Source organism: Polyodon spathula, chromosome 3, assembly GCF_017654505.1.
Source record: "Polyodon spathula isolate WHYD16114869_AA chromosome 3, ASM1765450v1, whole genome shotgun sequence".
Lineage (NCBI taxonomy): Eukaryota > Metazoa > Chordata > Actinopteri > Acipenseriformes > Polyodontidae > Polyodon > Polyodon spathula.
Window position 1 is genome coordinate 35,354,446 of NC_054536.1, and position 22,671 is coordinate 35,377,116.

A 22,671-nucleotide genomic window follows, 5' to 3' on the forward strand; every position below is an offset into this window, starting at 1 on the left:
AGCTCGAAGTGGCTCTACAAACATCACGACAGGCCTGCGTGTCCAGCGTTTTACATCAGAGGTGTGGGCGACCAGGGTTTTTACTCTGTACCTTTTCATTCCCAGAATCCGGGTAGGAAGGCCAGTGTGAAAGGGGTATTATTTGTTTAATGAAACACTTGTAGGTTGCATTTAAGGTTGATATATTTGATTTAATCATATGAAACAATTTTAGCAACTTAAAGTTCTATGAATAGCATAAATTGTCTATTTTCATTGGATTTTTATTTATTTTAGTATTTGTTAAAGCCTATAACAGTATGTTAAAGCATATTTTAAAACAAAGCAAAATGTAGTAAACTGTGGTAAATGTATAACCATGAGAAAATTATGAGAACACTGCAAAATGACCATGATAATGTGTTTGTAAGAGTATGCCTTCTGATTTTTCAACTGACATGGATACTGTATAGTCCTTTCTGCTTTCTTCTTGGTATTAGTCAATGTGATCTTCTCTACAAGGAGAAAAGGTAATATGTTTTTGTATGTCTGTGTGTTGTTTCTAGGCAATGTGATCTGAACTTGGACCTTTGATCTGCTTCTTGAAATCTCATATCTAATTGATACAGTTAATCATCAGGAAAAAGACAAGCAGCTGGAACAACATACCTGCTAAATCACTTGCATATGTTAAAAAACAACATGATGGACAATAGCACACTTGTCTCTGTCAATAAAACAGACTGTGAAGTGGTGGAAATCCCTCACGAGATTTTCTTTGCCATAGCTATGGTAAGTCTCACAGAGAACCTAATGGTCGTAGTTGCTGTAATCAAGAACAATAATCTCCATTCCCCCATGTACTGTTTCATCTGCAGCTTATCTATTTTCAACATGACTGCAAGTGTGTCCAAAACCTGGGAGAATATTATGATAGTTTTCTCCAAGATGGGGCATTTGTATTCTAGAGGTGAACTTGCTATGAAGATGGATGATGTAATGGACGCACTAGTTTGCATGTCTTTCTTAGGTTCCATTTTCAGCTTATTAGCCATTGCGGTCGACCGATACATAACCATTTTCCATGCACTGAGGTACCACACTATAATGACAATGAAACGTGTGGCTGCCATCCTGGCAGGGATATGGACATTTTGTGCAGTAAGTGGTGTTCTTATGGCAATATTTTCCCATTATACAATCATCATGACCTGCTTTATTATCCTGTTCCTCATATCATTGGCAATGATTATGTTCTTATATGTTCACATGTTTTTGCTAGCAAGGACTCATGCCAGAAAAATTGCCTCTCTTCCAGGTAATACTGTTCACCAAAAAAACAACATGAAAGGAGCAATAACACTGGCAATCCTGTTTGGAGTTTTTATTGCCTGTTGGTCCCCATTTTTCTTTCATCTTCTTCTTATAATGATATGTCCTTTAAACCCATACTGTGAGTGCTACAGGTCACTCTTTCAGGTCAATGTTATTCTTCTTATGTGTAACTCTGTAATTGACCCTTTTATTTATGCCTTTCGAAGTGTAGAATTAAGGAGCACATTTAGAAAAATGATTTGTTGTTGATTCAAACATGTATGATTTTCACAGGGCCTTATTCACAAAACTTTAACTAATTATTATGTTTTTAAAGACTGTTGGATATCTGGATATTGTTGGATTGTGATGCAAAAGGTCTAAAGTTTAAATGTGTGTGTTTTTTTTTTTAAATAACTAATTTCCAATATATGTTTCAGAGGACTTTTGATTTCCATTACCCTAGATATTTCAGCTCCACTCTGTCAGTCAATGTTTAACGTAGCTAGTAAAATACATATTACAAAATTGTGCGTCAAGGACCAAACACACTGCAGATTGTTTAAAAAGGTTTCAATGATGTACTGTGGGCTCAAAACAAATTCAGAGGAGTAATTTATTGTAATATTTTGGGAAATCTGAAAATCAGAACCCCTACGCATTAGATATTTTATAACATTTTTTTCACTACATATCTAGAAACACATTCATTTTCAAAAACATAGGTGTGACAGATGGTTTGGATGGAATGTAAAATCTCCTGTTTGCTGTAATTGGCTACCTTTTTCTTGGCAGTGCTCCAGAGCTGTAAAATGATTAAAAACTATAACTTATCCTTTTTTCTGTAACTATATGATTTTGTCATGATCTTAAAGTGTCAGCAGACCATTAGGATCAGGACCTCATTTGCATGACTACATTATGTTTGGAGCTCAAGGCAAAGAAGTTTCAGGATCAGTCCAGGGCCCAGTGTGTGTAAAGGATAGTTCATTATTGCTTTTAACTGTTTAATAGTATATATAGGGCAGGTGCTTGCAGGTGGGAGAACCGTCTCCGTGTACGCTTGTAGTTTCCATTCACTTTTCTGGGTCTTGTTAAAATGCATTTTGATTAACGAGTTCCCCTTATCTAGTCATTGAGACAGGAGGTGATGTACATGACCTGCGACATAAGCTTTTTAACGAGAAACGTGGTCATTAACGACATCTTCGACTCAATTTCAAAGCATTAACATGTTTCTTTACTATGCCACGAGTTTGTTACAATAACACTGTTTTTGAAACTCCTGCCCACAGTACTGCAATTTCACATCCAAAATATTTCTTTAAAATGTGTACTTTATATTATTTGCTTACTAGCAATGTCCATTTACACAATAACAGTTGTTATACTGATAGGCAGTGAAGGCCACAAAGGCTCATGAACAAGTCAGTTCAAGTTATCAACTAAGGTATTACAAATAAATATTTCCTGTGTGCCTTTTGGTTTTTATAATTTACTGGGATAGAGTCTCTATCTTCTTCTGTTTTTTTCTAATTGACAGGGATGTACTAATATTATTTATGTATTCGTAAATACTACAAATTCATAGCCTCCGTCCTTCATAGAATTTGTGCATGCGATTTACTAAATAGCTCTTTTTCATGAACAACTACCATCATATCACAACAAGTTTAAGAATGAATTACTCCTCATTATACAGCAGAGATTGGAATTTGCATCTCATTACAAATAGATTAACAATGCCAAAAGTCAAGATTTAGAGCTTCTATCTGGCAAAGTTAAATGAGTGGTGTAGTGAACAGAAAGAAGTAGTAGGCAAATATAATGGGATCGAGCTATGGCTTCTGCAGACTCCAACCTTGAACTATGGCACTGGCAAAAAAGAAAATGACCAAAAATTTACATGAAGACAAAATTTACCTGTTAGTGAAATGGCAAAAAAAAAAAAAAAAAAAAAAAATGAAGAAATATTATTTAATACTTTTCAGGGACAAGAAACATTAAGAAAAGAAACATGGAAAGAAATAACTAACAAAATTAATCCACTGGGACACCTGACATTAAAAAAATAGCATGCTTGGGAGGATTGCAAAAAAGAAAGCAGCAGAAAATAAAAAAAAACAGGACACACTGAATATGATGTGTTACATGCAGCACAGACTCTGGGCACAGCAAAAACAAACCAAAACGTAGATCTAACAGAAAAGGTCCCCAAAAAATGGAAAGCATGAATAAAACTGAGCTTATTTCTGTATATATGGAAGTTTACCATGGTAAATTTGCATGGTAATTCTCTAGTTTACCATGTATGTACTGTGAAGTTTAAAATAAAGTAAGATATAAAAGAAACCAAAACACAGTGTATTTATTGCAATTGTTATTTAATACAGACTTTTAAATAATAATTAAAAAAATTGGTTATTTACATTTAACTACAAACCCGTAAGTGTTTAAACAGAAAGTTTCACATCCGAACAGCTAGTTGAATCTACACCAGTGAGAGGCATGCATAAAATAACAAGCACAGACCGAAGTCGTAAATCAGAAAAAAATGATAATACATCAAGAGTATGTGCGCAACTTCAATATTATAATGATATTCATACATTTGCATATCAACAGACATAACTAAACTACCGCAGCAGGGATGAAACTAAGTGAAAATGACTCCTAAGAAAAGTCAAGATACGAAAAAGAAAAATCAATGATACACAGAGCCCTATATCTTCTGTTTTTTCTAATTGACTGGGATACAGTCTCTATCTTCTGTTTTTTCTAATTGACTGGGATACAGTCTCTATCTTTTCCTTCTCCTTGGTAACAAATGTGGTCTTCTATACAAGGAAAAAAAGTCATATGTTTTTGTACATGTGTGTTGCTTTGAGGCAAATATCAATTTTATGAATATCTAGCTTTATTTAATCCATAAAGCAAGCATTCTGCAAACTGCAGACTTAAATGTATCTAATTTATTTACAATTGTGCATGAAAATGGTAGTGTAGAAGTGCTTAATGATCATTGAAATATTGTATATTGTATTGTATATTTTTATGGAACTTGCTTAACCCAATGCCTTTAGATCAGGGGTCTCCAACCCTGGCCCTGAGGGGCCAGTGTCCCTCCTGGTTTTTATTCCAGTTGTACCCTAAATTACTTAATTGGATCAATTTTTATTATAGTTTTTTTTCATGTTTTGATGTAGTGCTTTATATGTTGTAAGTTAGAAAATAAACCCATTTATGTTTAATTGTTCATTTAAATACATCGTTTTGGCTGTGCAGATGTTTTCGTGCTTGAATGAAACTTTTGAGTTGTATCTGATAGTTTGTCTTTCATTTCAATATTGATGTTGTTTAAAAGTTGAACTGTGATGGAGTACGCTCTGCCCCTGTGTGTATTGTATTGTTCATTATTCTTTTTTAAAATGTATGGTTTAGTGTGTTAAAAACTGCTTTATTGTTATTATTGTTTACACCCAGAATGGGGTTAAAATGACCCATCCAGATAAAATCGTGCAAATGCGTTGTCAACAGCAAGTGACTATTGACAAACTGGCTGTTGACCACACATATGAGAAACCCTGTGTAAACTATGTAATTGATAGCCAGTTAATCCTTAGACCACAATATAAAAACAAGCAGCTTTGACTGAATTGGGTTGGTGTGTTTAGAGAGAAGAACAGGAGAGAGTCTGGAGAGAAATAAATATAGAAGGAGAAAATAATTGCTACTCCTGCTGCTCAACACGATACTTGTTTGGTTAGTATTCCTTGTGTTTTATATCTGTCTGTCTGTTTTGGCCATCATGCCATTTTGTTTTGGTATGTGTTTTGTTTTGTTTACATATTTGATTTATAATAAACCGCGCATCAGAGCTTCCATATCCAGTACTGTCTGTGTCCATTCTCCTTCCTGGCCTGATGTTGCCCTCAAGGCATCCTATTCACATGAGCCCTAAAGGATCAGTGATCCATTCTGTTTAAAAATAATGTTATGAAAGGGGGTGGGTGTTGCTCTGCACACATAGAAAAAAAAAACCACAGGGTTAATTCTATACTTGTGTAACTGTCAGAATGCTTCACTTCCTGTACTAAATGCAATTATGATCCCAGAAGGCCCTGCGCTTATTGGAGACCTGGTGAGTATTTTAAGTACAGGTATATTTATATATATATATATATATATATATATATATATATATATATATATATATATATATATATACACACACACACACACACACATTGGCTTGCGAAAGTATTGACCCCCCTTGGCATTTTTCCTATTTTGTTGCCTTACAACCTGGAATTAAAATGGATTTTTATTTGGATTTCATGTAATGGACATACACAAAATAGTCCAAATTGGTGAAGTGAAATGAAAAAAATAACTTGTTTCAAAAAATTCTAGAAAATAAATAACAGAAAAGTGATGTGTGCATATGTATTCACCCCCTTTGCTATTAAGCCTCTAAATAAGATCTGGTGCAACCAATTACCTTCAGAAGTCCGTATAAAGTCCACCTGTGTGCAATCTAAGTGTCACATGATCTGTTGCATGCTCTCAGTATATATACACCTGTTCTGAAAGGCCCCAGAGTCTGCAACACCACTAAGCAAGGGGCACCACCAAGCAAGCGGCACCATGAAGACCAAGGAGCTCTCCAAACAGGTCAGGGACAAAGTTGTGGAGAAGTACAGATCAGGTTTGGGTTATAAAAAAATATCCGAAACTTTGAACATCCCACGGAGCACCATTAAAGCCATTATTAAAAAATGGAAAGAATACCACAACAAACCTGGCAAGAGAGGGCCGCCCACCAAAACTCACGGACCAGGCAAGGAGGGCATTAATCAGAGAGGCAACAAAGAGACCAAACATAACCCTGAAGGAGCTGCAAAGCTCCACAGCGGAGATTGGAGTATCTGTCCATAGGACCACTTTAAGCCGTACACTCCACAGAGCTGGGCTTTACGGAAGAGTGGCCAGAAAAAAGCCATTGCTTAAAGAAAAAAATAAGCAAACACGTTTGGTGTTCGCCAAAAGGCATGTGGGAGACTCCCCAAACATATGGAAGAAGGTACTCTGGTCAGATGAGACTAAAATTGAGCTTTTTGGCCATCAAGGAAAACGCTATGTCTGGCGCAAACCCAATACCTCTCATCACCCCGAGAACACCATCCCCACAGTGAAGCATAGTGGTGGCAGCATCATGCTGTGGGGATGTTTTTCATTGGCAGGGACTGGGAAATTGGTCAGAATTGAAGTAATGATGGATGGCGCTAAATACATGGAAATTCTTGAGGGAAACCTGTTTAAGTCTTCCAGAGATTTGATACTGGGATGGAGGTTCACCTTCCAGCAGGACAATGACCCTAAGCATACTGCTAAAGCAACACTCGAGTGGACTTGCAGAAGAGACTTGCAGCTGTAATTGCTGCAAAAGGTGGCTCTACAAAGTATTGACTTTGGGGGGGTGAATACTTATGCACGCTCAAGTTTTCTGTTTTTTTGTCTTATTTCTTGTTTGTTTCACAATAAAAAATATTTTGCATCTTCAAAGTGGTAGGCATGTTGTGTAAATCAAATGATACAAACCCTCAAAAAATCAATTTTAATTCCAGGTTGAAAGGCAACAAAATAGGAAAAATGCCAAAGGGGTCAATACTTTCGCAAGCCACTGTATATGTGTGTGTGTATATATATATATATATATATATAAACAACATTACAGTGTAAAGTATAAATAATACAATGTGTTTAAAATTAGATTTATGTATTTTTAAATCATTTCAAATGTTGTAAACACTGACCTCAGACATAAACACAAAAGTATGATAGAACACAATCGTTTTGCTTTTATATGCTTGAAAATACAAACTTATGTTGAATACAGTATTTTTAAAAAGGCAGGTTAACTGATTATCTATTTTATAGCAAAGAAGGTGAAGACAGGCATGGACAAATTCCCCTGCTTCAATCCTAAAGCACTAAAGAATAATGAGAATTCCTGATTTAAATATTCATGATCTACCTTCAGCAAGGTTAATCGCAGGAAATGTAATGCATTAATGAATTCCACGTCTGGAATTCTGCATCACTTTGTCTCTTCCACAATTTTCAAGTTACAAAATTGCTAAAAGAGTTTATTGCTTTAAAATAACTAAAAAATGTCTGCATGTTTAAACATCATATCCAGCAGGTGGATAATAGTCATTGGCTAGGAGTGCCTTTTTTTGGAACCGAAAAAATTAATGAAGTATTTAAAGCGCTATCTCCAATGGGCACACCACAAGTTGATGTAGTAACAAATGAAATTGTACCCCTTTGAAATATTTACAGACAAGATATTAGTCAATATACATATTTATTGTATATGCATTATATGTTAGCCTTGATGCAAGGTTCTCAGGGATTTAACTAGGGCTCTGCCTGTCTTTCCCATCAATTGACATCTATTTCCTATTTAAAGCACCGTTTATCCTCTTTCGTTCCCTAGTGTACAGTACATCACTTTATGGCTGAACTATCTTTGTCATCCGACTCTGACGGCATCTTTATTTCGTTTCCTACCTGTCCCGATCAAGCTCAGGCCCTTCTGTTCCTCGGGATCTGGGTCCAGCAGCCTGCCCTTCAGTAGCTGCCGTGCAACAATCACGTCGCTCCAAGGATCCCTGTCAGCGTTCTCAAGCCCAGCCACGCCTGTTCTACAAAGACTGTCCGACCTTCAAGTTGCTTAAAGCCTTTCGACAAAGGCACCAACATCAGAGCTGAAAGCGATCTCCTGGCTCTCTTTAACATCCTTTGTCAGTCCAAGGCGGCAGAGCCAGTCTTTCCACCTAGCCTGCTTACCAAGTCTTGTCAGTCAGCTCAGAGCACCGCTCCGAGATTGCCCCTTTCCCCGCTCTGAATATCGCTCTCCGCCAGCAATCGATCCTGTTCACTTTTCAATGACATAAAAGCTTTCCTACAACCTATCGCTGATTCCATCCAATCCATAAACACCCGTCTCAATGTCCTTGAAAACCGAGCTAACACAAGAGCATTTTTTAACACCAGCTGCCATTACCTTTCATTTCAGCTCCAGCTTCAGTTTCAGTGTCTGCTCTGGCTCTGCCTGCTTCTGTCCCGAGATCAATGTTCTGGAATAAAACCTTGCCTCAGCAGTTGCTTCGGGTTTCCATGCAGTCACTTCTCTACAACACCATTCTCTATCTCCTCACTTCAGACGCCAAACTATTGAAGGTAAAGATGTCAATTTAGTTTTTTTTTTCTAATGGCAACATCAGAGTTATTTTTTTAAATCATCGCATTGTCGACTGTGGGAATGTCTCAGTAACCCTCAAGTCCAGTGATCCTCTCCTTCTAAAGAGCCTCACCCTTGGAGAATTTGTACTTGCATTTTCAGTCTACCGAGATGTCCTATGCTCCGCTTATCCTCCGTCAGGAGCTCAATCAATATTTATTCTATATTGCAGAGTTATCAGATATGGAGGCACAATGTTTTATGATTGCCATAAATAATTTTCTGCTAAAGCAGCTTCAATCCTCGCTGCCAATAACATCATCACTGACTGGTCTCATCCCGATCCCGATCTCTTCAAGAGGATAGGCAGTGGGTTACGCGCAAACACCTGCAGAGTTTGCACATCCACAGCACATTCCACCTGTGCCCGAGAGTTGCCTCCAGCTCATTCCGTATAGGTCAACACAATATTCCCCATTTGCTCAGTATCTGCCTTTCTATTTCAAATCCTATCCATTCATCAGCTCCTCCTGAATCTTCCACCATTCAGGGCAGACATGGCCGTGCCATCAAATTTTCTTGTTCCAAACAGATCTGCAATAATTTCAATAAATTCTACTTCCTTGGAATTTCTTGGAATCACTTTGGATACCTTGAAATTCGAAGCCAGGTTACCCCACTCTAAATTGATCTGCATTCATTCCTCCCCATCTCGGCTACCCATATCAACGGACCTATTATTTTCATCAATTTCAATTCTCCACAATGGCTGTTTTTCTCCCCTCCACAATCTAGTCATGGAAGTTTTGTGTCTCACCGCATTTTTCAGCTTCCTCGGATGCTCAGAGTTTCCAGTCTCATCATCTACCAGCTTTTCTTCCTTATGTATACGTAACAGTGGCCTATCCTTTGTCCCCGATTCCCATTTCATTATCCTTCTACGTTCATCAAAAACAGATCAGCTTCATCAAAGACAGTTCATTTAAATATCAAAAATCAATTCTTCAATATTTCCCTACTCCTTCATGCTCAAGTACATTTCCTGCAAGAGCCCTTTCCTTCTGGCAGACCCTCTATTCATCGATTCTCCCCAAATAATCATAGCAAGGCAGGCCTCTCTCCCCAGTTCTACAACCCTCACTCTTTCAGAATCGGAGCAGCCACTTCTGCTGCCAAAGCAAATGTCAATCACAATCTCATCAAAATCATGGGTCGCTGATCTTCAGCCGTCAGTGCATATACTTGCTCTTCTGTCCCTGATATTTCAGCAGCTCAACAATCCATCGCTACCATGCCCGGTGTGGGGGCTAGCTAACCGTCGGGCTCACCAGAGGTTTTCCCCTTATTAGAACCTCTCCACTGAGCGGCAGGTAAACACACTTACCATCCCCTCTCTTTGTCTTGTATGCCTTTTCTATGTTGTGTACATGTGATGCATTGGCACATCCTCTTTTGTTTTTCTCACTGTGTGGGGTTCTGTGGGGAGCCAGGGGTCTATTCTTTGGGGCTTAGTGATTACACTTTCCTGACCTTGGGTCAGGCTTCAGCCACCCTCGCCACTCAAAGAGAGGTCCTCACCGCATGAGTCACAGTTTATTTAATATCCGATGTGTTATTTAATGGTGTACAGTGGCATACACAGAAAACACCTAATAAGCCAGATGCTTATAAAATAATTAATAACTCCACTTTTAATTTACTTTGCAAACACCAAGTTAAAGTCTGTTTTGTTTTGGGGGGATTGTAGGTATTTATTGTGATAGAGGGGTGCTTTGTACATAAAGAAAATATGTATGTAGCCCTTTAAACTATGCACACAGCTTTTTATGGCAAAAATATGTTCCATTAGTATGCATTGTTTTTTTTTTTTCCCCCATGAGTCATATACATTGTCTAAAGGGCCACACACATATGTTCATCTTATTTGCTGGAAGAATAAAACAGAAGAGATACTAGCCACCTGCTCATGTCCAGCCTCCCAGACTATAGGTGGCGCTGGTACGGCCAGTCCTACGGGATTCAGTTTTTTTTTTCTTATGCACGCGCTTGACTGTTATGAGTACAGCGTACAAACAAGCTGAAAGCTATATGTCTGTATGTAATGAATACTGATGGAATACAGACAAATCATTTTTACCATAAATAAAACAAATAATATATATATATATATATATATATATATATATATATATATATATATATATATATATATATATATATATTTTATTTTTAGTCATGGAAAGCTTTTTACAAAAAAAATAACATGTAGGCAATAAACAGTAAACAACAGGGTAGAACAACCACAACAACACATTCTAACAAAAAAAAAAGGGTGATAGAGAAAGAGACATGAATAAATCATATCTGGGTAAACAGGTTGTGGGGACAGAGGGAGTGAGTGTCTAATGCTTCAGCGTATGGTACTCCTTGAAGCATGGAACAATGCACAGAGCTTGGTGCCCCTTCTTCACTGTCACTTGATGTTGGTAAATATTCTTTGCTTATGTCTTCACTGACACATTCGAATTGTATGTATTTGAATTTAAATCACAATCTGAATTCAGTATTATTACTAATACTTCTTTCTCACTGACATTTTTGTAACTGGGATAATTGTGTAATTCAGTCAATATCTAGCAGAGGGCACAAGAGCCAATAAAAGGTGTTACAGAAACCTAGTGTTCAATATCATGTGATCAGGAGTTTTGTAGGCTCAGTAATTCAAATTTAAAGTTGCAGAATGTACCCATATGTTCGTATTCCCTGGGGACCAGAGAGCAGCAAAATTACCAGTACATTCGTATTACTCAAAGGGTTAAAGCCAGAGGTCAGGTACGGTAGATAGAAGGGAGATATTTCTATCTGGTTGGCTATGTTGGTAAGGGCACCTACTCATAGGGTGCGTTCACGTCGCGCAGACTTTCGAGTCTCCACAGGCTCTACGTCAAATGACACGGGTCTGCGTGCTTACCCACAGTATATGGGTGCATTCACAATACTTTGCCGGCTAGATTGCAGACGGCGCTTGGGCAGTTTTGAGAGATTTCCCAGGCAGCAGCAGTGCAGACGGAACAAACGTGATGTCAGCTGACTGTTGAATTTTCTGAATTCTAATAGAAGAGTTATTAAGCAATTGTCCCCTTCATGACCCCCAAGTGTTATAATGACAGATCAAGTAAGGCATAGCCCAATAAAAGACAATAAACATATGAAGTATATTTTCAAATATGCATTTTATAAATCAACAGATTCACGAACACTATACATGTTATATATATATATATATATATATATATATATATATATATATATATATATATATATATATATATATAGCAACCCTGCTGACACCTGCCAGTTATTTTGGAAATTAATGTCTAGTTTTTTCTGATCCCATACAGTTCCATAATCATTAGAATGGAAAATAAATTATGCAAAATTAGTTCAGTAACAAGACTGTTTATGATATGTCATAAACAATACAATAGTTTTTTGTAACTTATACAAGCTCCTTTTCTATGTTATTCACACCCCTATCCTAGGCGGCAGTACACTTTCTCCAATAGCAGCATGTTGTTCTCTACACTCCTCTTGCACTTGGTAGCGTCGTTCTATTGTTTTCAAGACGGGTCTGCTCCACCGCAGACTCTTTTAGGGTCTGTGCCGGATATGCACTTTTCGCTTGGTGGATGCATCACCAGTTGTCAAATCCGGTTGAGGTCACGCAGTCTGCAGAAGTTGGACAGGGTATGTGCGTAGACCTGTCATTTGATGTAGAGCCTGCTCAGACTCTCTTAGAAGTCTGCGTGACGTGAAGACACCATATATGTCCAGGCTGATTGGAGATCTCGCGTTGGGCTTAGAGAAACAGAGGCAGTGACAGCAGTGCAACAAAAAGAAGTGTTTCTTTATTCTTGAGGTACAAAATACAAAAGTAATGTTCACAACAGGGGCTCAGTTCTGGCGATACTAGTGAGCTGACGAAACAAGGAGTTGCTTAACGAGACTGCTACCAGTACTGACTTCGAAACAAACATATTATTGCTCCTTCCTGGAAAATAACATCTGGTTTTGATTTTTGTTTCTTCTTTTTATTATTCATTTTTGTAAATAAACCATCGCCTGTCCATTCTGTGCAGCTTTTAACACAGGGAAATAAGGAAAAGATATGGAGCGAGCGAGTGAGCAGGATGGAGCTGACCTGAACTCAATGAGAGAGAAGAAAGGACACGAGGGAAGCTACCAGAAAATAAATATGGCAAAGCGTAGTGTCTGGGGACAGACAGCTTATCAGGAGTGACTAAAGATCACTAGACTGCACAGATGGGCTGATTCGTATTGTATATAAATTTATATATAAATTTCGAAAAAAAATTTATATATAAATTTATATTTATATATAAATTTATATTTATATATAAATATGAGAAAATATAGTGTCCGTTATGGCTTATAAAGATCCTGAGAAGACTAGTAAGATGATTTCATTAATCTGTATCATCCGATTCTGGTGAATCAGAATTCTCTGATAGCGATTCAGAACAATTTAGTTTCTCAGTATTTATTTTCTAAATAAATATTCAGTTCTAAAACTAATGTGCTGTGTTTGTTTAAAGGCTCTAAATTCATAAAATCACTCAGGTGAAAGGATGTCTTGTATTTTGCCCATATTTTAAAATTTAACAACTTGCAGGGAGTGTTGTACAGTCCTTCAGTTAACAAAAATAAAATGTTTTTGTACCTTTATCTTTGAAACCACCAAATCTACTGAAATACCTTTTTTTTAAATTTTAAGAAAACTAAAATGGAGATTTCAAATGATAGCTGAAATATGCAGTATAAGAATGCTGCACTCCTCTTGCTCTCCTGTCCCCATCCCACTCATTGCTATTTTCCATATAGACAAAGTAGGAATGATCAGTTTAACCCTGAAGTCTGTTCTATATTTGGGGATCAGTCTCTCTGTTTGCTGTATTTTTTCACTGCAATTAGTACTAAGATAGTACAGAGCTGGGGATAATCTGCAGATAGCACCGTACTAGCTGGTAAAGTTGGTTGCGAAAGGTGCCTGTAACACAGGAGTTGCCATTTAAAAGTATCTCATTTTAACAACTGGCATTTACCGTTTTAGATGTCTACCGTTTTAGAGAATTCAAATAAAAACCAGGAAAGCTTGTCTTATTTTTCCTGCAGAGCTGTCATGGACAATTCTATATAATATTGAGAAAAAAAAAGCAGCAAACAACGACAACACTGTCCACTGCAACAAAAACATGACACTCAAACTCCCAACCACACATGCTTGATGAAAACAAAATTTAATGACATGACACCTTAACACATACTGTATATCTAAGACAGTTTACATAATGAGTCTTTAATACAGCAGACAAAACAATGGAGGTCACCATTCTTGAGCAGGATATTTAAATTCACCCGTCGGGTTACCCATGACTGACAAAAAGCTATTTAAAAAAAAAAAAAAAAAAAAAAAGTCCTTTATTTCAGTCAGTTGCGAATTTAGACAAAAGATCAGTGCTGTACTTGTGTTCTTCATGACATCTTTTCAAAAGCAAAAACCAGGTATATACCTAAAAAGAGAATTGCACATCATCACATTTACATGTATGCAAGAATCTAATTAACCATGCAGTGTAACATTAACTGTTGGTCCCCCTGTGTGACTCGGTCGTAACAGGGTGTCCGAGTACTGCAAGGCACATTATTAAAGGGATGTTCAGAGATGTGTAAATTAACCATGTTTTTCTTTTTTTTAACAGCCACTCAGACACACCCATTTCCAGTATTTGTTAATTTGCTATTATTGATCATACATTATTAACATACAGTATACAGCAGTGGTTCTCAAATTGTTTTGTTTGTCGAACTTAATAGGTTAGCCAATTATAAATTGATATAATACCCAAGTTGAAGTACATTAACGTATTGAAGTTAAATACAAAAATTACTTTCACTTTCCCGTTTGAATCACATGCTGCACAATCCCCAGCTAAATCTAAAAAGATTTGTAATGCTGTAATATCATAATTATGTAAAACTAATATTCTTAACTATAAAGCAAAGAATTTAACAGTAATTCAAGATTCCTTGCCTTTTTTTAATTCCTTGCCATTGTAGTTTCTTCGCAATAAACAAAGTGGCAAAATACAATTTTCTTCATAAATAGCAAGGTTTATTTCACTGTCAAATTTAACTTAAATAAACTTTTAAAAAATAAATGTGAAAGAGGGGCATCAAATTTAACTTAAATAAACTTTTAAAAAATAAATGTGAAAGAGGGGCATTGTTCAAAGAAAAAAACACTTACTCTTCATAACAGAAAATAGAATCAACAAAACATTGATCACTCATGCTGTGTTTCATGGTAAAAAGACTTTTCAAGGCATTTCGGAGTCTAAAAATAGGTTATGTTATTATATAACAAATGTTCCTAATTATTTAAATACTTACCTGAAAAACAGTAAATTCTAAATTGTAAAATATTATGTTCATCACCAAATAAAATTATCAAATAGATGTACGAACACACACGAAATGCCCCCTTCTTGTACTGAACAGTGATCTTTAGAATAAATACTTCCGATATTTGATGGTGTCTTTCGTTGAAGACATTTAAGAAATCGTGCAGCTCTATGCAGTGTGTTCAATGATTTACTGGAAGCAAACTAAACTGGCTGCCAGGTTCCTAAATGCAGTAGAACAGGTAAGTGCATCAATAAAGCAAATGTTTTCCAATTTATTTAAATGATAAAAATATGTACATTCATGGGAATTCACGAGGAACGACATATTACATGGCAATGGGTAAATTTAAATTGGAGGGGAGGAACCTGTGTTAACCATGGAAAAAAAACACAAAACAGCCTTATTGATCACTGTGTGTAACAATTACCTTTCAAGTTGTTAGTGTTTGAAAATCGCAAAGCATTAGAGTAAGTGTCCCCAGATTCTGAATCGCTTGCCATATCATTTTGTTAATCCTTTTTTTTTTTTAAAGTTAATCCCACACATCACTTGCCATTTTAGAAACTGTCACACATGCTGACAAGGTGCAAGGGCTGAGCCAAGCGACTGCACGTGAAATCGGCAAAGGTAACCTCGTTCATTGTACAAAAGTACTGGCGGGAATGGGAACAGGTCTGGGACCGACAGTCATTACAGAAACGACATAGGAATGCCCACCTATAACGCTCTTGACTAACGAAACTGAGGAAAGTCTACTGCTAGAGCCCTAACAGTCTTCACACTAATTCTGTAAGCAGATCTTAATGTGGCAACAAGACGCTGAGAAAAACTGCAAGCAGCCTGACCCAGCTCGTCTCGGTCTAATGTAGGGCAGCTGAGCCCATAAGCCACGTTAGTGTTTCTTTGGAAAAAACTGAAAATAAAGAAAAAAACACAAATTAAAACAACTGATTTTTAAAATAAGCTGGCAGCTTAAGAGAGAACACAAATAGCCAACTTATGGTGTTCGATCCCAGGGAACGGGTAGCGGAGCTGCCAGCTTCGCGCAGTGCACAAGGCCACTGAGGGACTTAACAAAAAACCACGGCTGAGTGCACAATACTTGAAAGTAATTACTGTAACACAAATTAAATCACATTAATAGTGTAATACACAAACGAAAAAGCAGATACGTATCTAAGGTCGGTGAAAGAAAAAATGATGACCGCTGTCCTTTTATGTCCTCTGTGGTGGGCATGACTGTGTCACTAGCACTATATGCACCTTTGATATTTCCATTCAGGTTCGAAGGTATTAGAGGATTAATACCCATGAGGTAATAGTAACATTTTGTACTTGACAGGGAAACACTGTTCTGTATTTATTCACGTTTTAAAGTCTGTCACAAAGCTAACGTGCTAGGGTGATGTTGCTTGACTGCGGTGTTACTGATAGTACAGGTATTTAAGGGACTTTCAGATTTCAAGTGGTGTGATGTTGAAAAAGTTCAGAGCCCAGCACACGCTTTGTATTTATAGAATCTTTAGGTACGGTGGGCATTTCAGCAAAGGATTTTTTTTTTTTTATTATTCATAATGCTTAATATATGTTTGGAGTAATGCAGACATGCATCATTTATTTCAAAAGGTTAGATACAATTGTTAATAGCAATCCAAGTTTAACTTTATTCATTAAGATACTAATACTATTTTTTCTTCCTGTACCAACTTTGAATGCTGCTGCATCCCAGATAACAGCAATGCAAATTAGAAGATTTCTCTTGCATGAATACGCACAGCAAATCTTTACTTACTTGTAGCATCCCATTCTGATTTGCTTAACGTTCCCTAAAAAAAATAAAAAAAATAAAAAAATTTACACAATGACCTGGACAAAAGTGAAACCCTTCTAACTCCTTCACTATGTACCTGTTTTTTTCTGAGAACATAAAACTTTACCAATAATGAGATCTCGGGCAATATCTACAAAATGTCAGATTTAGAGCATAACAACTAATTATTAAACTTCGTGCAGATGGATCAAAGCACATGTTTCCAGTGTGGATAGTACAGAAGAATCCCACTCCTGCACCTACACCCATTCACATTATATTATGAAAATAGCCTTAAAACAAGACACCCTGTTGATTAACAGAAATAAATCAATGATAATTGATTGATAACACCATGTAACAATTTTTTTTTTTTTCCTGGGTAGTAAGTGTTATTTCCTAATTACTTATGCCTCAAAAGTATAGAAAAATAGCTATTATTCCCCACAAACTTTGCTTTTGTGACCAGGACAGTGATATTTCAAAATATCACTATTTCCAATGGGAAAACGGGCAAATGTGTGTCTTTTCGTTCACATTAAGTCAGAAAAAAACATATGAATCCAAATTAACATGTATTTATACTAAAGTAATACAAAAATGACTCCAAAAGATTTAGAAGCGAGTAGTTTTTCGAGATTTACGATTATACTGTAAATTTATAGTATAATCGTAAATCTCAAAAAACTACTCACTTCTAAATCTTTTGGAGTCATTTTTGTATTACTTTAGTTTAAATACATATTAATTTGGATTCATATGTTGTTTTTTTCTGACTATGTGAACGAAAAGACACACATTTGCCGGTTTTCCCATTTGAAATAGTGATATTTTGAAATATCACTGTCCTGGTCACAAAAGCAAAGTTTGTGGGGAATAATAGCCATTTTCTATACTTTTGAGGCATAAGCAATTAGGAAATAACACTTACTACCCAGGAACAAAAATTGTGTTACATAGTGTAATTGTTAAATGTGGCACTAATCACAATTAAATCTTGGCTCCAATTTTCAACAGTATTCACATTTCAGCCATTGATCATAAACTTGGGCACTTACCAGAGGCATCTTTGCTTGACAACCCTTTATGTATCGCTGTACATGCTCATACTCTTCCAAGTTATCTGATACCAGCTTGGATCTGTCATCTGCCGGGTATGGCTATGAACATTTAAACAAAACAAAAAGGAAGCTCATTAATATTATAGCTTTAACCCCACTTTAAAACCAGTTGTACAGAATAGGGTTTAAAAGACAAGTTTCAGATATAGGTCACACAAAACTTACTACAACACTGGCTGTACAGCAAAGTTAACTAACTGACATCATGTGTGTATCCCAGTAGTGTCTCACGTACTGCAAGTTCCATTTAAATAAAAATGCATTAGGAATTCTCCTTTCTTTACAATTATTAAACTGTGGTTTGCATTAGTGCACATGATTTTTAATTTTGCTCCAGACACAGACTGGCAGACCACTTGTTTAAATCTCTAAATGCAAGGAGTAAATGCAACATTACCTTGAAAGTCATGAGTACTTTCAATAAATACTGTACATACTTCAATGCTAACTTATGGGGTATTCATTACCATTAACTACAACCTTACCGGTCGAGTCAATGCTCAAACTCTGCAACAGTGAGTGCATTTTAAATGTATTAAGAAATGCTATAATGGCTAATAGTGTTTCAGTTGTTACCCTTTTCCTATGCTACGAGCTATTCAGTGCTGCTTCTAATTGAGTTTTGGAGTAGCTGTGTGGCGTATAAATCGAGATTTCTTAATCACGTTAGCAGGTGGCTTAAAAGGTCCCGAAAGCTGCGTACACGTCTTACCGAAAAATAAACATTAACACATTATCCCTGTTTGCAAGCATGTTAGAAACTGTCAGAATATTCTTATTATGGATGCGTTCATAATGACACAATATTAACCTTTTACTGGAACTTCAGAGCCGTCGCACATGCGCATTGTTAGTTTGAAGACATAATGCCAGTACAGCAGGGTTCCTCAATTGGTGGCTCTTTTGGCCTGTCCATTACAAAAGCTGAAATTGCTGATACACAAGTCAAAATCATGGCATACAGGTGCAGGTAATCACTCAAATGCTTCACACTTTCCAGACATGGGCCAAACTAGCAAGGGAAATGTTAAGTATAGTGATCAACATTTTGTTTTGATCCTATTTTCTGTTATGAGAGTGATAAACAAAAACCAGAATGGTGTTTTTTTTTTTCTTTGTGCAACACCCCCTTTTCCATTTATTTCTTGAAGAGTTTATTTAAATTAAATCTGACAGTTTCCACTTTTGTGCACAGCTTTACAAAAATAAACCCCTCAGTAATGCTATTACTTTATGAAAATGTGTCATTTGCTACTTTATTGCAAAGAAACTACAATGGTAGGTAAAGAAAAAGCGATGTGTACTGCCTGAAACACACATGAAAAAGTTTCTAATTTTACGTTTTGACATCTTGTTTTTAATATAGTTTATTCAGTGGAGCAAAATAAAGCCTTCACAACCTATTCTCAAACATTACAGTTTTACATACAGTTTTAGGATAAACAATATTGGAAATGGCTTTAATTTCGCTAGATTTAGCTGGGAAACATGCAACATGTGATTGGAACATGAAAGTAGTTTTGTAGTTTAATTTAAATACGTTAGTAAAGTACTTTAGGTATTGTATTAAGTTATATGCTTGATTAACTTATTACGTTTGACCTGGTGTCAAAGCATTGTTTTTAATCTTGCAAAACACCAGATCTGTGTCTCCAGTTTATTATAGAAAGGCTTGGGCTGCTGTGTACTGGGCTTTACTATAGAATACATGAAAAACTTAAGTGCCTATGTCTATTTTCTTTATTTTTCATATGATAAAGCACGTATTTAGGAAAAAAATAGCAATGCAGCCACCAGTAAGTGTTCAAGCACATGAAATTAGCAGAAGAAACCAAGCCTGTCAAAGATCTTTTATTTGGCAACAGTACGAAATGTACCTACAGCACGTCTGTCAAAGATGGCACGTTGGATATACACTGGTTTATTTTCCCTCTGTTTACTGTCATGCATTTAATTTAGAACATTTTCATTTACACTTAAACACACTGGAGCTAGAAAATGCATATTTAGGCACTGTGCTACACTTTTAAATCAGGCACTTAAGATGCTTGTACAACAAATAAAGTTATCACTAACTGACGTACTTTCATTAGTTCACTTGAATGCTTTCTGCGCAGTCATTTTTAGAACATTGCCTAGTTAATTAAAATGAATAACATGCTGTTTTAATAGCATTACAGTGGGATTTGTATAATTAATTGTTTGCAAGATGTCGTTTGAATATTGTCTGAAACAGCAGAAATATATTTAGCATTTTATTTTTAATGGCGATCAGACATTGTATCATATTAAGTAGTCATTTCTGAGATGTATTAGTTGATTGGTGCAAGTGCAGTGTTGCAGCATTCTGTTACTCTATGTAAAGTGTGATTTGACAGTCAGCTTTTCATGACCATTTACACAACCCCCCCCACCACTACATCTTGAGCCCCCTGTGGCACCCCAAGGTTTGGACATTGCCTTATCTGGCCTGACAGAAAATTGAATGGAATACCCCTACAGTAGTGCGATGTCACGTCAGATCCTGTGAAATTAGCCCAATACTGCGATTTTTACAATATTCACAAGGAATAATACATTTCCATTAAAGAAATTGTACAGCTCTGCTGTGTACCTGTGCATACTGTTTGTCATGTACAGTGCTGTGCAGTGATTATGTCATGTGACTATATACAATCTAGGTGGGAAATTAACATACTACACACTGTAAACAAGAAAATGGATGTCTCTAAAAAGGCTAAAAATGTGTCTGCAGCAGATCACATAAAGCAGTATCCAGCAGGAGTTTACACAGCGACAGAGGTAAGCTCTTCTGTACCTCCTGCAACATTACTCTAGATCACTACCGAGAATCGGACGTTGACGGGCATTTAGATTCAAGTATTCACAGAAACAGAAAGGCGGAAACCCAGAGCCGTACTGCAACTGCTTTACCTGGAAGTCACCGTTTTTTTGTCTCTTTGCATGTTCCAAAAGTCCACTGAAAACACATAAAATTTTGACCTGACAAGAGGAGTTTGACCTGACAAAAGTTATGTAAATTCTTCAGACAGAATGTAGCAAATGGTGGAGCGATTCCTTCATCAGCCCAGCTGAGACATGAATACTTACCTTAAAAGTTGTCGATTATTACAAGCAGAAGATTATGGAATTGGTAAAACAGTCTGGTGGCTGGTCATCGACGAGTAGACTGATGCCCAAGATCAGTATGGGTTACACACTATTTGTTTTGCAAGACCTAAATGGTGAACATGCATCTGATATACTAGAACAGAAAGCTGTCCTTGCAAATACAAACGGTGTTGTAATTAATTACAACACCGTTTCACAAGCTACTGTAAAGTGCTTGAATAACTGTCGTTTATTTTTGTCAGTGCATTTCTCTGTATTTGATGTTTAAACAAAACAAAACAAATCTGTACACAATTTATAAAATAGTTCCGTGCACATTCCGTGAAATACGATACTTTACCCATGACACTGGTGTGAATTTTAAAGAAAATGTCCACGATTTTTACAGGGCCTTAGTCATATGTCTAGAACACAATGGGATGTTACCAGTAAAAACTAGAGGGCATGTAACAACCAGAGGCGTGACTACTGCCGGCAGATCTTACATACGCAACCTGTTTTGTAAAAACCTTTAACAAACTTTAAATTGCAATGTGAACAACTGTACAAAAACAACAATTATTACTATTTGCTTTACTGACCACACACACACTATAGCTGTGAAAAACAGACAAAAGAATGTATTCCAGTGCTGCAGATAGAATATACTTAACCCTTCCGCTATGGCGTAAATTGTACCTGTTTGAGGGCTGACTGACATAATTTGACATTCAGCTTGTTCTATCAGGACAAAAAAACACCTAAATTGTACCGTATTATAGCTTTTTAAACAGCCAAGTCTGAAGAACATTTTCACTCTGACGAAATACCATAAGACTACCTAGTCTGAATGTAAAAAAAAAGTTTAAAAATGTACTAAATTGTATTTCTTTAGACATATGTAATTTAGTGATCTCCTACCTAAACTAAAATTATCAGCGGTAGCCACAACTCTCATGAGCTAGGATCAGAATGAATTTTATAAATAACGTGTCGCAATGTGAAGTTCACCATCAGATAGATCTGTCAACTCATCTGTCAAGATCTCCCACAGAAAACAAAACTCCCTAGTCTAGTTTTCCATCTATCTAGCTATACTTTCATTTTGAAAGTATATAAAACTATCCCCGATTGGTTGTTGAAGTATTTGAAGCATGCAGTATTCACAATTGACCATTGCAAAGTGTAAAAAGCTTGATAAGATGCAAACTCAAGGTGCACAGCTAAATTGTTGTGTATTGGTTAGGCACTAAACTTAAATACCATACATAATTCATACTTATGCAATACATAAAACACCCTTTACACATCTTACATGGAGCACTGCCATATAGAGGTACATTGTTAGTAGTTTGTTTAAAATTTCGCTGAGAAATGTAAACAGCATTTACATTTTAGTTGGTGTAGTGGTAATATTAGTATGATAAGGTCTTAAGGAACTGTGTCTGTGCAATGGTAGTTTAATGGTTGGAAATAATTATCAGGTTTCCTACCTATACTGCAGTCTAGAGGGGAAATAAGATTGATATTAATGTAAATATTTGAACTAAACTATAAATTTAATTCAGACTGCTTAATCTTTGAAGGGACAGTTGAAGAAC

General features: G+C 36.4%; 2 protein-coding genes across 5 annotated transcripts in view; one reads left to right on the forward strand and one right to left on the reverse strand.

The window, feature by feature from the left end:
* The first annotated feature begins 665 nt into the window (after nucleotides 1-665).
* Nucleotides 666-1,563, forward strand: mc2r (melanocortin 2 receptor). Its single transcript, XM_041240699.1, has one exon. It carries the CDS (start codon nucleotides 667-669, stop codon nucleotides 1,561-1,563), a length of 897 nt encoding a protein of 298 aa, XP_041096633.1. The 5' UTR covers nucleotide 666.
* Nucleotides 1,564-13,844: 12,281 nt separating this feature from the next.
* rnmt (RNA (guanine-7-) methyltransferase) overlaps nucleotides 13,845-22,671 on the reverse strand; it is a 32,936-nt gene continuing 24,109 nt past the window's right edge. For all 4 annotated transcript variants that reach the window (XM_041245148.1, XM_041245146.1, XM_041245149.1 and 1 more), the window contains 3 exons: nucleotides 17,897-17,998; nucleotides 16,821-16,854; nucleotides 13,845-14,133 (listed from right to left, as the gene is read on the reverse strand). In XM_041245148.1, coding sequence (XP_041101082.1) covers nucleotides 14,096-14,133; nucleotides 16,821-16,854; nucleotides 17,897-17,998 — 174 coding nt within the window. In that variant the 3' untranslated portion in view covers nucleotides 13,845-14,095. The remainder of the gene's footprint in view (nucleotides 14,134-16,820; nucleotides 16,855-17,896; nucleotides 17,999-22,671) is intronic.

What these genes read in the sequence shown, in the direction of transcription:
- mc2r (XM_041240699.1), top strand. Translation starts at nt 667, where the DNA reads ATGTTAAAAAACAACATGATGGACAATAGCACACTTGTCTCTGTCAAT.